Below are 16,634 nucleotides of genomic sequence, written 5' to 3' on the forward strand. Positions count from 1 at the left end.
TTAATGATTTTAGCTGTTCGCCGATATTTCGTTTATTCAGGTTTATTCATATTAACGGCGACCCGGCGGTTTGATTTCCGGAAGGCGCAGTTAACTTACGTTGCTGAATGATCAATGAAATCCTTTTTACGTTCATTCGCACTGTACTTCTAAGAAGTTATCAGTTCCTTGCAAAAGTGAAGACAACTAGTACTGGTAAACTGCTTGACAGCCTGCCCAGGAACGGATGCCAGTGGCTGGACTGTGGTCTGGTGAATTCAATGTGGCTAACAGCCGTGAACCCGGACTAGAAATACCAATATCACCATTGTTAAATATGTTTTAGATAATATGAAGCGCATAGTAAGTTCCTAGTCAACTAATATGACATGTATTATTGGAATATTTAAAAACTGTTGGTTGTTAAAAAATTTACTTATCCGTTAGAAAAATAACCGTTTACATACGGCTTTATTAACCTGCTAAGAATCTTTATAATGAATTCTTAATATTTGGGCATTTTTAGTCATTTTAAGATTTATTAAACAGCTATAAATGTTATCCTATGCAGTTGAATATCAATGTTGTAGTAGAATGTTGAAATGTTGTTCTTTTTGTTAGCTTGCCAACGTTGAATCAAAAACTATAGACAACGGTAAAATACAGGTAAATATGTTGAATGAAAATAAGTTCCTCGACATCGCCTTCGGTAAAATGTGGACACTAGGGATATGTTCCTAGTCCTAGCTGAGGTCAAATGTCAAGCATCGGGACAATGGCAACCTGTTGCGTGTTACAAAGGTAATTATTAAATTTACATAAATTTATAAAAATACAAGTACTGCAATAATGGTCGGAACAGAACTGTGTTTGATTGTCTAGTAACCTCTATAAATATTTAAGCAGTTTTTCTGTCATCAAGTTATACTGCATGGGCTGCTTGCCGGTGGACCTGTGCAACTAGGTCACGTTGGGGTTGTTTTTAGTAAATGCTGCTCTTCCTTGATGATATTGTGTTTCATATATTTTGTACTGTTGTGTAAAAATGGTAAATATAATTGATATACTGCTCAGTACTTATTTGTAATGTTGTATAATTAGAAATGAAAGTTGCCATGCTGTCTTCCATATTTTATACAATTGGTTAATTAAATCAAATAAAGTACCTTTTTTTATTGCCTTAAAGTTTTTTGTTTACCCTGAATAACCATTGTTTTTTTTTGGGTTTTTTTTCACAGGGCACAGAGTATACAATACATAGTTCGTTTAATTATTATAACCAAAGTTATTCATTTAACCCGAAAATACTCCATACCGACATATTATGTCAATATAGAATTTTATTTAGGCGTAAACAATTTTCTTAGATTAGAATTACAACGTTTTTTTTTTCAAAAAATTTTAAATTTTCGGTTTTATAAATTTTTTACACTCGATATAAAACCCAATATGCCCCTGTAACAATTTTATATTTCCCCAAAGAGGGGGTTGTCTTTTGCTGAAAAATTGATGAGATGATTATTTTGTGCAGGGGCAAATAACTTTTATATTTTGAAAGCTTTGTTTCACGTTGAGGGCTTATAATTATGGGGCCGTTGCGCTTTATTTAATTTTTTTTCCCTCAAATGTATCAAGGGTAGGTCCCCAAATTTCCCTATTTTGTTATATTTTTAAATTTTCTTGAAAAATCTTTTATTGCATGGGCTTTAAATCTATATGAACGAATAATATACTATGAGTTTGTAGCTTTAAAAACCAGGTTATTTGGGTAAAGGGCTTTTGTTCGGAAATCATAAGTTATCTATTACCGTGACAGAAAATTCTTATAAATAATAAAGAAGGCATAAAAACATCTAATTAACCTCAGAGACATGATTATTAATCAATATTGTTATAAGCATTTTGGTTGAAAAAATAATGATCAAAAACAGATAAATATGGAAGTAATCGGTGAAATCAGCGAACGGTTACAAATAATTCATGAGGTTTTTTTGTTTTTTGTTTATTTAACATAGCAACTGACTGCAAAGAAATTCTTGATGTGAACCCTGGTGCAGAATCCGGGATGTATGATATAGAACTATGGACATCAGGCACAATTTTAACTGTAAAATTGTGACATGGAAACTGCAGGAGGCGGATGGACGGTATATTCACATACGTTATCGCCATATTATCGTAGACGGTTTTGTAACCTTTTGAGTCATATCGATCAAGTTTTTTATATGCTAGACAAAATGTTACAATTTGTGAACGATACTCCATCACGAATCATCAATTTTATTATTCAACTTATATGCTTGCCTATGTACAATAAGTGATGAAATATATCCCTGACAATTATTTTAGCTTGTGCAAACAAAATCGCATGTGTAAATGTATTGTCTATGGTTCAAAGAAAAGGCACTTCGTCAAATTTTATCAATCCCCATATTATCTGAGACTTGATTATTTATTTGGATTATTTGCTCAATCCTCGTGAGGAGAAGTGTCAGGCTTCTTTGTTTGCACCGCTTTTCTAGCACTTTAAAAAATCATGTGAAATTAATAGTCAAAGATCAGTTGCGGAGAAATTTGATATACCTGTAACTGTTTAATTATCCGGGAAAGATGAAAAGTTTTGTCAACCACCGAGAAAATATGTGTAGATCTGTAGTGTTTTCAGGGCTTTCTTTCGATTTATTTTTCAGATATTTCAAAGACGTATGGATGGGTCGGTTGAGTTTTATCGAAACTTTTCCCCGACTATGATAATGGCATTTGGAAACGCTGAAGGAGAATTGTGGCTAGAAAATGTCAGGAATTATACTTTTTCCCAAAATATTGTAGTTTAAAGCATACATTTGAGGTAAAAAAATTGAATAACATACGTCATTGTATAAGGATTAGAAAGAAATGTGTTAAAACTGTACATGTTTTAAAAGTAAAGCCTAGGGTCACAAATAAGAAAAATGCCACCGGGCAGCGTCCTGTTTCTCAAAAATCGCATAAAAATCGGCCGGCGTCCGTCCGGTGGCAGTGACTATCGGACGGCAGCAGCTGAAATTTTGCTCATCGAGCGTGCGCCTTCGATTTTAAGTAATACTTAAAACCTAACGGCGGCCCGGAACGATAATTTTTGGGGTCACTGAGTATAAATATCATCGAGCGGACATCGTTCGGTCGCTGGGCGGCGACCGTGCGATGATTTTTTTTGATCGGGCGGTTTTTTGTTCTACTTAAACAACGTCCGATTTAAAAGGCGTCCGGGCGGACATCGGCCGGGCCCCGCCCGGTGCCTGAATAGAGCTAATGCCTAGGTCACAAATAAAACGGGCGCCGTCCGATTAAACGATTTTTATAAAAATAATCGGACGGCGCCCGTTTTATTTGTGACCTGGGCAGAACTGTGGGTCTTATTTTACGGCAGAGGCATACTGTTGAACAAATAGATTGTATCACATTGGAAATGAGCACATTGAATGAACCCGATTATTAGCCATTCTAAATTTGATGTTTGATTTACTTATTGTCTTTCTCTCCTTTCCGCCTTCATGGTCCATCAAGTACTTTTAGTTTCAATGAAAAGGTTTTGTTTTAGATTATATCTCTATAAGACTATCCTTAAATTGTTTTATATTTCTTATTGGTTGTGTTTTCTCAGGCCTGAAATATATACAAGAATTAGCTGAACAAGGTACTTCTGAGGTGCGTCTAGACATGACAAATGAAAATAATGGTACAGGGTATGAGACTTTTCAGGAGTTCAGATTAACAGATGGAACAAATTATAAACTCAACATTGGGTCACGTGAGGGATCCACAGGTATGAAAAAAGGAAACAAAATCATATGTTCCGTAACCGTGTCACTACGAAAATGTTAAAAAAACAAATCTAAATATTTACGCGAAAACGGATTCATTAATACTTATTTCTATCTAATAATTTCCTTGATATGTTTTTAGTTGTTGCTGTTGTCAACGTTGTTGTTGTTGACGATGTTGAATAATTAAACTGCTGTAATTTACCTTACTTTGTGTTAGCAAGATAACTATTTGTCATTTAATTAATTTCCTTACAGGCACATAATGCTTTAGGGAAAAATTAATTATTCATTCTCAAAAAAAAGTCAAACATGCGTTATATAAGGCATTTTAGATGCTTATCTTCTAATGAAAGTAGCACAGAATGTGAAATTTATCTGGTATTAAAGTAGCAAAATGTAAACACTTCCATTCAAAAAGCTATATCACTTTTTAACTGCTTGCCAACATGCCGCAGATGTAAATGATTGTTCAGGTATTTGGCCAATGAGTAACTTTTTGAAACTTTAAGAGGAAAGAAATAGAAAAAAGATAAGAGAAATGAAAATTAAAGCATTTTCTGGGGCATAGAAGGCCTTTGATTCTGCACACGTTTGGTATGCTAAAATGTTATCGTTAACAAATGTCATTAGTCTCGACATTCTCACAATAATTGTAGTGTATAGATTATTTCAATTATTCGTATTTGTACTTTACATCTTAACATTATTCAATAATATAAATATTTGGTTTCTAACAGACCTTTGAATTAATTTCACGTAAGATATTTGGTAGCAGGTAGAAGAAATGCTGCTTTTGGAATTATCAAGTCCGCTTTTTAATATCTTTACCCGAGTTTGAGATGGGTTTTTATGTCTTTTTTTTGTTGTTAACTTGTGAATGTGAATGTGATCTAATGGTTTGTAAAAGAAAATCTATTATTATCTGTTTAGGTAATTCTGCATATGGCTTACTCTATCACAAATTTCAACGGTTTTCGACCTTTGACCGTGACTTTGATTCCGCATCAAATCGTAATTGTGCTGTCGATCGACATGGAGGCTGGTGGTATAACGGATGTTCTTACGTAAAACCTGAATGGATTGTATGTGACACCAGGAGGAACATGTGTCATCGCTGGTGCAGAATCAGGGACATGTGGACACCTACATATTGGATTTAACGGCAATAAGGGATTGAGACGTTCTACAATAATGTTGAGAAGAACCTAAATATGCAATGATAATGTCACGTTCAACTCAATTTAAAACATTTATTATAAATGATTATCTTAAACGAAAACAATGTGGACGAATTCATTTGTTTATTTTATGTCAAAAAATATGATGTTGTTTAGGAAATTTTAAAAGTATTCAAAGCATGATAAGATTAAATTACTGGTGGTTTCTTTAAAAAACTTTTTTTTTTCTAATTAATTAAAAATTAAAAAACCCAAAAAAAAATTTTTTTAATATTTTTTTTTGTTTTAAAATAAAAATTTTAAAAAAATAAAATTTTCCAAAAACCAAAAATTTTTTTTATTTTTAAAAATTTAAAAAAAAAATTTTTGGTTTTTTCCAAAACTTAAAAATTTTTTAAAAAAACAAAAAGAAAAAGGAATTATTAAAATTTTAAAAATTTTTTTTCTTTTTTTGGCAAATTTTTTGGAAACAATTTTTCATAAAGAACAACAAAAAAGTTTAAAAAATTTGGAAAAAAAAAAAAATTTTTTGAAAAAGCTAAAACTGTTTTTTTTAATTTTAAACCTGGATTATTCAAGTTAATTTTTTGAACTAGAGTTTAAAAATTCTAAGGCAAAACCGTATTTCTTACAAGAGAAATGTTACCCTAATGATAAATATCAATTTTTGATAGCTTTAAACAACCTCTCGAGTTGAACTTTGAGCAAGCATTTATAATGCAAATTTAGAATGACAATTTTCTTTTATGCCTTATAAAAAATTTTAAAGTTTGTCTAATAAATGTCTCACTTGAAAACAAAACAGCAAATTTTTTGAAGGGGAAAGAAAGAAAGAAGAAAAAAAAAACTAGAAACAAGGACCAACAGAATATAATTTGTTTTAACGTTTTAATAAATGTATATTAATAAAACAGAAAATTTCTTGTAAATCAATAAAGTCATCGGAAATCAATAAATATCGTTTTTTAATTGTAAATATATTGTTTTTTCCCCAAGTCAGTAGAAGTCCTTTTTTATTACCCTTTTTTTTAAAAAATATGTTTTATCAGTAAATTCGATACTTGCATACTAATATAAAGATGAAGATTCTTTCAAATTTGCTGTGTATATTCTTTATTCTTTCAACATTTTGAATATATCCTGCACAATTAATTTTTGTCATGTCAATGTGCAATGTTAAAATACATTTTTAGATTAGTTTTGTATGTAGTTCTATCCTGTAGCTTTTCTAATGGTTGTTATATGTTATTTTTAGATATACAACAGTTTCGTATAAATATTGAAACAAAAGAATTATGGTGATGCTGCGGTAAAATTCATAAGCATTAAGGAAACTCCTTGATACATTTAATCTACCGGTCCACATTCTAAATGAAAATAAGTAAAACCGATGAATCATTTACCTATCTTCTACAACCGTCAATGGCATTTTATAAATAGCTCTTTGGACGCTATTTTGAAAAATGCCTTTCGGTTATATCAGATAAACTAACTGGAATACTATATTTGAAACAGCACAAATTTGTTTTTTTAACAAAAAAGAGCTGAAGCCCGCTTAAAACAAACGTTTTATTTTTTACGACAGATCAAAGTTAAAATAATTTTCAACTTAATATCAAATCATGAAGACCGGGTGTGGTAAAAAAATACAAAACGATAACATCTCTCTTCTGTCTCTAATAAATGCCTTGTAGAAGCCCTTTCAGAAGATCCACTGTAGTCAGAGGTTCTGGCGAGTTAACATCGAGGTCTGGAACCTTACTAGTCTTGGGCATCTTGTCTTTATCCACAATCTTTTTTCTTTATTGTAGGTTCTGTCTTGATGTGAAACTCCTCGCTAAAATGCTCGCTTTAGTTTTCATTTTGACCATCTGGTTTGGATTTAACTCTACCGTCTTTAGAATTATATAAAGAGCCTCTATTTCAAGATAGTGTTCTGTCAATATTATAATGTATTATGTCTTCTAATGACCTGTTTCTGTTGCTTACCGTACCACATAGGCAAGTTGATAATAGCTATTGAACGTGTTTATTGTAGTACTTTTTTTCTTGCCACCTCTTAATGCTATTCATTGTGTTACTTGTTTATGTTCTCTAGTCCTAGATTGAAGAAGTCAATGTTTTGTCGATCTGTTTTCTTCAATCACTGTTTGAATGTGATCCTTTCTCTTACTGCCAAGTTTTAGTGTCTGTATTGGTTGTCTCAGTGTTTCCTTGACAATTACCTATTTCTCGATAGAGATGCATGAGCTTGGTATTTAGTAAGTAAAGAACTGAATTATTTTATTTAATGTTTTTTACGCAATATAAACTTATGATGATATTTAATGTTTGGTTTTTTGTAAGGTTTTTACTTGTGTTGTATATAGCGCAGCTGTTGTTCTGTCTTTAAAATCTATTGCAAAAGTAAATATTTGTAAAAAGGATAATATCATAATACTCAATAAGTTGCACACATAATTTTACACGCTATTCTTTAACAATGATGTTTGCATTAAAATTTGTTGTGTCTCTGTAAAACAAAAATGTTTTGAGTAAACAAACAGTGGCAGAAATAAAAAAATTGCTTCAATTGTTTGATAATAAGAACGTTTTTATTTATAACAATTCAAATACCGCTCACTTACCACATTCAATGTTAAATTCACAGTTCAGTAGTAAGATTATTTCCCGAATTCAATGAGGCCACTTTTTGGCTAATATTTTCAATTATAGATTTCCCAATAATTACTGAATAATTTAGGTCAATATTTATTTCCTTTATACTTGAGAATTTAAATTTCTTTTCTGCTTGATCACTTAACATTTTGTTCGAGCAATACAATTATTGATTGGTGAATCATTCTAGCGTCAAACTAGAAATGAATGTTTTGTTATCATTCGTGCATATCTAAAATAATCCCTCGATACCTTGAAAATTATCGTTAAAAATTGGCTTTCAAGACAATTGGACTATAACCCGAACATTAGCAAGCGTATTTATATATGTATACAGAATAAAGATTTGACAGTTGATGATAAAAAATTGTGCTTATATAATGATTTGTATTATCCAAGTGTATTCTCCTCTATGTTGTGATTATGACGTAATAAGCAATAAATGTTTCATCGTTAACAAATTCGACTTAGTCTTTGTCCTTATCCTTTTGTAGGCATTTAAGTTTTAAATTATTTTCAATTTTGCCGTTTTGGGATTTCTTAAGGGATTCTTATTGTCTCTATTTTATGATGACACCCCGTCCAGTTTTTTCTTGTTTCTTTTGTTTTTGTTGTTTTTTGTTTGTTTTTTTTTTTGAGGTCGGTGAACAAAGCAGTTTTTCAAATGACTGTTACAACTTTAGTGTCCGACTTAAATTACGCATCGTATTTATTCTAGCAGATTTATCTACCATTTTTTATTTGAATATTTGCCAGAAAGCATAAGAAAAATGGTGCATAAATATGAAAAAAAAATGTAAAAATCAATTATACAAACCACGTTTATTTCAGATAAAGAAGTAAACTACATGGTCTATGATATAAATAATTACTGAAACAGTGCATGTATTTTCAACGTTGTTTAAGGAAAGCTATAAAATTTTACTAATTTTTTTTATTTTATTTATTCTGCTAGACTACCAAAACACCAATCAATTGGCAGACGAATCTCGTTATGATGACAAACAAGAGTAAATAGTATACACTATCTATATGACCTCTCTAATTTCGGTTTCACTATAAACCCACTATATACCCCTACAATAAAGATAGTAAACAGTAATATTACTAACTTAAAATTAACAAAATAAATTATTGATAAAATTAATTATTGCACAGTCAATTGTTTTGCTTAAATGTGTTTTGATATTCATTGTATATAAAAGAAGTTGGATATTATTTAAATATTTGGTATTCGATGGATATATAGATACTTGGCATAAATGATTATAGAAGAACATTGTGAAGAGAATATGGACGAGGTCATAATGAAACCCCTTTCTAAGCTGGTAATACGGTATTCCCAGGTTTTAGTGGAGATGTTATGTTTCTTTCTTCATAAAATCAGACTTTTTTAATTCATGAATTTTTACTGAAATGACTTGACAAGTGAAAATTTGATTATATACCTATAAATGGTCATGATTGAAACATGTTTTTGTTGGTTTTACATTATTTGGAATTATAAAAGGTTAAAACAGCTGACTTTGACTTGACCTAATCATGGTTGCGTTTGAGTCATGCCATAAACTTTCATTTGTTGGTGAAGCATTCCTGTAAGCTACTAGTTTGGTGCTTAAATTTGGTACCCACACATTCCCGACATAGTGTATTCTGCCACCAGTGATGCTTGAAAGAAACCATAGGGACCGACCATGTCTATTGACTGACACCACATTTACAGTCTTTGCTGAAACGGAAGATCTTCTAGCACAAAAGTGTTAAGGAATACAGGTTGAAGGTATAAAGGTATCTATAGGTTAAAAGCACTAGCCATTTTATAAAAAGGCTGAAGGTTCAAGTATTGCCTTTTGTGAAATTACTAAATACAAACTGATGTTATCGTTTGTTATAAAAAACTTCTTTTGATAATTTTTATATAGATCAAGGGGATAATTTGTACCGATTGCGGCCGAGTCGAGTTCATTTAGGGCCGAACAAGATAATATATCATACGCTACTCAGGATTTGTATAATTCACTCATAGATGGACAACAACATTCACTACTGTAGTTTTTTTTAATTTCAAAAATCTAAGGAGTGGCCTATTATTAATTTCATAACTTGCGAAATACATGTATATAAATCCAAATTAATTTATAGAAAATCGTTGGCGGAAGTATTAGAGTTATTTAAATGCCGAACATTTAAAATGTTATTCTTAACTCGTAAATACAGACAAACCTCTTTGTTTAAACCATTACTTTATTGATGCCATGAGATATTGACAGTTTTTTATTAAAGTGCAACAGGAACTGTTCTCCACTAAAATAGTTTAATGTTTCTTTCCGTAATTTCTTTCCTAATCATGATCAATATGTCATATGCAAGAAAAAGAATCAAACACCGGCTGTAGTCACAGCGGAACCTCGTTACTGCCGTAAACAGTTAACCTTGAGCGCGATATTCCGGCCTGTACCAGCAGCCGGTGTAGAATCCAAAATACTTGCTATATCTCTGTCGTTTTTGAGATAATAGATTCAGTTGTTTGTCCATTCCATGTTAACAAATAAAACTTTATTATTGTAATTCAATTAAGAAAGAGTAAAATGCCAAATTGTATATAAACTTGTTTCTACCAATATCCTACAATTCAAATGTACAATGTGTGTACCTAAATCCTTAATATAAGTTGAAAAGTACAGCGATACCAGAACGCAAAATTACAAGGTAACAATGTGTCACTATGAAAACTGTCCCTGCCATAATTATCAATTTTTCTGTATCTTATGTTTTCAAAATTTTGTTGATATTTGGTAAAAAGCATTTCATGCAAAAGTAAGCAAATGTCCAATTGAGCGGTATATCTTTTGAATACGGACACTTAATGCGATGTTTAATTATACTATACACACCTGGAAATAAGTTGTGTTAAGAAATAGTAATTTGATATGTAGAAATACCAATTAAGTAATTATAAACCAGTACATTAATGAGTTTAGTTTATTCTGAACCAAATCATTGAACCAAAAGCAAATTAAAAAAATGTAAGTGTTTATAAGTATGTTGTTAGAGCATTTACAAAACATTTACAGTTGGATAATTGTGGTATTAATATGCTAGACAAAATGTTATAATTTGAGAATGATACTCCATCACGAATCATCAATTTTATTATTCAACTTATATGCTTGCCTATGTACAATAAGTGATGAAATATATCCCTGACAATTATTTTAGCTTGTGCAAACAAAATCGCATGTGTAAATGTATTGTCTATGGTTCAAAGAAAAGGCACTTCGTCAAATTTTATCAATCCCCATATTATCTGAGACTTGATTATTTATTTGGATTATTTGCTCAATCCTCGTGAGGAGAAGTTTATATTTGTCAACTGTCATGCTTCTTTGTCTTACACCGCTCTTCTAGCATCTTAAAAAAAGCTATGGAATTAATAGTCAAAGATCAATTACGGAGAAATTTGCGATTACTGTTTAATTATCCGGTAAAGCTGAAAGGTTTGTTCTACACCGAGAAAATATGTGTAGATTTGTAGTAATACAGGGCTTTCTTTCGGTTTATTTTTCAGATATTTCAAAGACGTATGGATGGGTCGGTTGAGTTTTATCGAAACTTTTCCGACTATGATAATGGATTTGGGAACGCTGAAGGAGAGTTGTGGTTAGGTATGTCAGGAATTATACTTTTTCTTCATATAATTATATGTTTTAGCATATACTTTCAGGTAAAACGTTTGATACATACGTCATTGTATGAGGTTTAGAAAGAAACATGTTAAAGCTTCATATGTAAAAAGTGACTATGTTTTTTTTATGGCAGAGGCATTCTGTTGAACAAATAGATTGTATCACATTGGAAGAGAGCACATTGAGTGAAAACGAATTATTAGCCATTCTATGTCTGATTTACTAATTGTCGTACTCATGTTCGCCTTCATGGTCCATCAAGTACATTTAGTTTTAATGATAATGTTTTGTTTTAGATTATAACTCTGCAGGACTATCCTTTAATTTTTTTTATTTCTTATCGGTTGTGTTTTCTCAGGCCTGAAATATATACAAGAATTAGCTGCACAGGGCACTTCTGAGGTTCGTCTAGACATGACAAATGAAAATAATGGCACAGGGTATGAGACTTTTCAGGAGTTCAAATTAACAGATGGAACAAATTATAAACTCAACATTGGCTCACGAGAGGGATCCGCAGGTATGAAATGAGAGAAACAAAACAAAATGATATGTTCCTTTACCATGACAGTAAGAAAATGTTATATATTCATTTTTATCTAATAATGTATTTTTATATAATTAATATCCTTGATGTGTTTTTTTTTTTTTTTTTTTTTTTTTTTTTTGTTGCTGCTGTTCGTGGCGATGATATTTCTCGTTGTCAACGTTGTTGTTGAATAATTAAACTGCTGTAATTTACCTTAGTTTGTGTCAGCAAAATAATTTGTAATTTAATTGATATCCATACAGGCACATTATGCTTTAGAGAAGAATAAATTGTTCATTCTTAAGAAAAGTCAAGCATGCGTTTTATAAGGTTTAAATATGAAAATTAGGACAGAATGTAAACAGTATCTGCCATTAAAGTTGCAAAATATAAACAAAGTATTTTTTCGACTTCCGTTCAAAGTACTGAATCAATTTTTTACTGGCTGCCAAAATGCAACAGATGTTAATGATGGTTCAGGTATTTGGCCAATGCGTAACTTTTTGAAACTTTAATAGGGTACAAAAAGAAAAACTATAAGCAAAATGAAAAAAAAAAAATTCTGGGGCACAGAGATATGCACACGTTTGGTAATGATGAAAAGTTATCGTTAACAAACGACATAAGTCTCGCCATTCTCACAATAATTGTAGTGCATAGATTACTTCAGTTATTAGTTGTTTTTGTATTTATTTATAGAATATTCAAAAATAGATTCCTTTCAATAGATCTTTGAATTAATTTCACGTAAGATAGTTGGTAGTATTGCTTTTTGAATTGGATGCCGATTATCCAGGTCCGCTTGTTTTTTTCAATATTTTTTACTCAAGTTTGAGATAATTTCTTTTTGTTCTTTCTTTGTTTTGTTTTTTTTAACTTGTGAATGTGAGTAAAAGAAAATATTTTATTATCTTTTAAGGTGATTCGGCATATGGCTTACTCTATCACAAATTTCAACGGTTTTCGACCTTTGACCGTGACGTTGATTCCGGATTAACTCGTAATTGCGCTGTCGATCGACACGGGGGCTGGTGGTATAAAGAATGTTCTTACGTTAACCTAAATGGATTGTATGTGACACCAGGAGGAACATGTGTCATCGCTGGTCTAGAATCAGGGACATGTGGACACGTGCATGATGGATTTAACAGCAATAAGGGACTGAGACGTTCTACAATGATGTTGAGAAGGACCTCAACATGAAATATTAATGTCACGTTCAACTCAATCCAAAACATTTGTATTAAATGACTATCCTTGTACGAAAACAATGTGGACGAATTCATTAGTTTATTTTATGTCAAAAATATGATGTTGTAAAGGAAATTTTAAACTTAAAGTATTCAAAGCATGATAAGATTAAATACTGTGTTCTGATAACTTTTTTATCTATATAAATATACAATAATCAATATTTATGTTAAATAATTTAAAAATAATTTTCCAAACAAAAATATGTATGAAATTTACAAACTTTAAGGTTATCAAAACTTAAATTATACAAAAGAGAATTATAGTTTAAATATCTGCAATAGGAAAATTTCATAAGAACAACATAAGTATATGAGAATTTTTGATGCTACTGTTTTATTATCGGATTATCAGTATGTGAACTAGAGTTAAAATTCTAAGGCAAACCGTATTTCTTACAAGAGAAATGTTACACTAATGAAATATCAATTTGATACTTTAAACACCTCTCGAGTTGAACTTTGAGCAAGCATTTATAATGCAAATTAGAATGACAATTTCTTTATGCTTATAAACAAATTTAAAGTTTGTCTAATAAATGTCTCACTTGAAAACAAAACAGCAAATTTTTGAAGAAGAAGAAGAAGAAAAACTAGAACAAGACCAACAGAATATAATTTGTTTAACTTTAATAATGTATATTATAAAACAGATTCTGTATCAATAAGTCATCGGACATCAATAAATATCGTTTTAATTGTAAATATATTGTTTTTTTCCAAGTCAGTAGAAGTCTTTTTTTATACCTTTTTAAAACATATGTTTTATCAGTAAATTTGATACTTGCATACTAATATAAAGATGTAGATTCTTTCATATTTGCTGTGTATATACTTTATTCTATTCAATATTTTGAATTTATCCTGCACAATTTATTTTTGTCATGTCAATATGCAATGTTAAAATACATTTTAGATTATTTTGTATATAGTTCTATCCTTTAGCTTTCCTAAAGGTTGTTATATGTTATTTTTAGATTCACAACAGTTTCATATTATTTTAGAAACAAAAGGTATAAGGTGATGCTGTCGGTAAAATACATAAGCGAAAAGGAAACCCTTCGATACCTCTAATCTACCTGTCCACATTCAAAATGAAAATTAATAAAGCCGATGAATCATCTACTGTTAGAAACGAAAGTTTATTGCTCTGTTGACACTATTATGAAAAATGCCTTTCAGTTATACCATGCATATTTTGAAAATAGAACTACTGGAATACTAAGTTTAAAACAGCACAAATTTGTTTGTTTTTTTTTCACAAAAAAGAGCTGAAGCTTGCTTAAAACAAACGTTTTATTTTTTACGACTGATCAAAGTTAAAATAATTTTCAACTAAACATCAAATCATGAAGACCGGGTGTGATAAAAAATACAAAACGATAACATCTTTCTTCTGTCTCTAATAAATGCCTTGTAGTAGCCCTTTCAGAAGATCCAATGCTGAGGTTCTGTTGTGTTAACATCGAGGTATTGAGCCCTACTAGTCTTGAGCATCTTGACTTTATCCACAATCTTTTTTCTTTGTGGTAGATTCTGTCTTGATGTGAAAATCCTCGCTAAAATGCTCGCTAAAGTTTTCCATTTGACCATCTGGTTTGGATTTAACTCTACCGTCTTTGGAATTATATAAAGAGTCTCTATTTCAAGATAGTGTTCTGTCTATGTTTTAATGTATTATGTCTTCTAATGACTTGTTTCTGTTGCTTACCGTACCTCATCGGCAAGTTGATAATAGCCATTGAACGTGAATATTGTAGTACTTCTTTACTTCCTTTCTTGTCACATCTTTATCTTTTCTTTTGTGTTCCTTTTATCTTTTATTTTTCTAGCCCAGATTAAGAATCTATGTTTTCCTTCTTTTTTCTTCAATCAGACTTTTTAATTTTATCAATTTTTACGCCAATTTTTAAGTTCCGTATTGTTTTCCACGTTTCCTTAAAATGTCCCATTTCTCGATAGATAGAGATGCATGAGCTTTGTATTACGTAATGAGCTGAATTAATTTATTTAATGTTTTTACGCAATATAAACTTATGATGATATTTAATGTTTGTTTTTTTTTGTAAGTTTTTTACTTGTGTTGTATAGAGCGCAGTTGTTCTTCTGCCTTTAAAATCTATTACAAAAATAAATATTTGTAAAAAGGATAATAGCATAATACTCAATAAGTTGCACACATAATTTTACACGCTATTCTTTAACAATGATGTTTGCATTAAAATTTATTGTGTCTCTGTAAAACAAAAATGTTTTGAGTAAACAAACAGTGGCAGAAATACCAAAATTGCTTCAATTGTTTGATAATAAGAACGTTTTTATTGATAACAATTCAAATACCGCTCAATTACCACATTCAATGTTAAATTCACAGTTCAGTAGTAAGATTATTTCCCGAATTCAATGAGGCCACTTTTTGGCTAATGTCTTCTATTGAAGATTTCCTTATAATTCCTGAATAATTTAGTAAAATTTTTTTTATATTTTGGTTTTAAATTTTTTTTGCTTGATCTTTTAACATATTTTTTCCGAGAAATAAATTTAGAGGTGAACATTCTCGTCAAACTAGAAATGAATGTTTGTATCATTCTGCATATCTAAAAAACCCCTTTCGATATTTTGAAAATTTCGTTAAAATTTTGGGTTTTAAAAGACTTTTTGACTAAACCCCAAAACATTAGAACGTATTTTTTATGTATAAAAAAAAAATTTTGACGTGATGAAAAAAAAAAAATTTGCAAAAATGATTTTGTTTTACCAAGTATTCTCCTCTATTTTGTGTTATACGTAATAACTAAATTTTCATCGTTAAAAAATTTCACTTACCCCTTTATCCTTCTGTAGGCATTTAAGTTTTAAATTATTTTCAATTTTGCCGTTTTGGGATTTCTTAAGGGATTCTTATTTTCTCAATTTTATGATGACAACTGTCCAGTTCTTTGGGTTTTTTTTCTTGTTTCTTTCCTTTTTTTGTTTTTTTTGTTTGTTTTTGGAGGATTGCGGGATGTGGATTGCCCATGTGTCCTGTCCTGTTTGGTATCTTGCTGAGCTCATTGCCGAAGGAACTGTTTTGGACCTTTATAGCTGATCTTGTTAGATAATGTTGAGAATATGAATATTATAATGGTCATTGTCATTGTGTATTGAAATTATTTCTAACATGTTGTTAGATTAACATGATGATTGTTATTACCAATCTGCGGGTAAAGGTTAAAACCCTACCAAAAGATAAAAATTCCTTTTAAAATTTTAGGGGGGGAACAATTTTTTCAACAACAAAATGGGACGCATTTTTCTGTTTTTTTGGTAATTTGAGTGGGTGCCCCAAAGCAGTTTTTCAAATGTCTGTTACAGTTTTAGTTTCCGGCTTAAATTACGCATCGTATTTAATTTAGCTGATTTATCTTCCATTTTTTATTTGAATATCTGGCAGAAAGCATAAGAAAAATTGTGCATCAATATGAAAAAAATATAAGAATCAAACCACGATTACTTCAGATACAGAAGTAAACTACATGGTCCGTAACTATAAAATTTTACTACTTTTT

The 16,634-nt window shown here is 30.5% G+C and overlaps 1 protein-coding gene across 1 annotated transcript; it reads left to right on the plus strand.

Annotated features, from left to right (window-relative positions):
- Window positions 1–600: 600 nt before the first annotated feature.
- Window positions 601–13,039, plus strand: LOC132732008 (ficolin-3-like; the record flags this gene model as incomplete). The annotated part of the gene is made up of 6 exons (XM_060718343.1): window positions 601–688; window positions 3,623–3,784; window positions 4,716–4,867; window positions 11,190–11,286; window positions 11,666–11,827; window positions 12,756–13,039. Coding segments are annotated over 6 exons (945 nt in total), but the record flags the coding sequence as incomplete, so codon positions are not given.
- Window positions 13,040–16,634: the final 3,595 nt, after the last annotated feature.

Source organism: Ruditapes philippinarum, unplaced genomic scaffold (genome assembly GCF_026571515.1).
Source record: "Ruditapes philippinarum isolate M1 unplaced genomic scaffold, ASM2657151v2 ctg2340_1_1_1_1, whole genome shotgun sequence".
NCBI classification, from domain to species: Eukaryota; Metazoa; Mollusca; class Bivalvia; order Venerida; family Veneridae; genus Ruditapes; species Ruditapes philippinarum.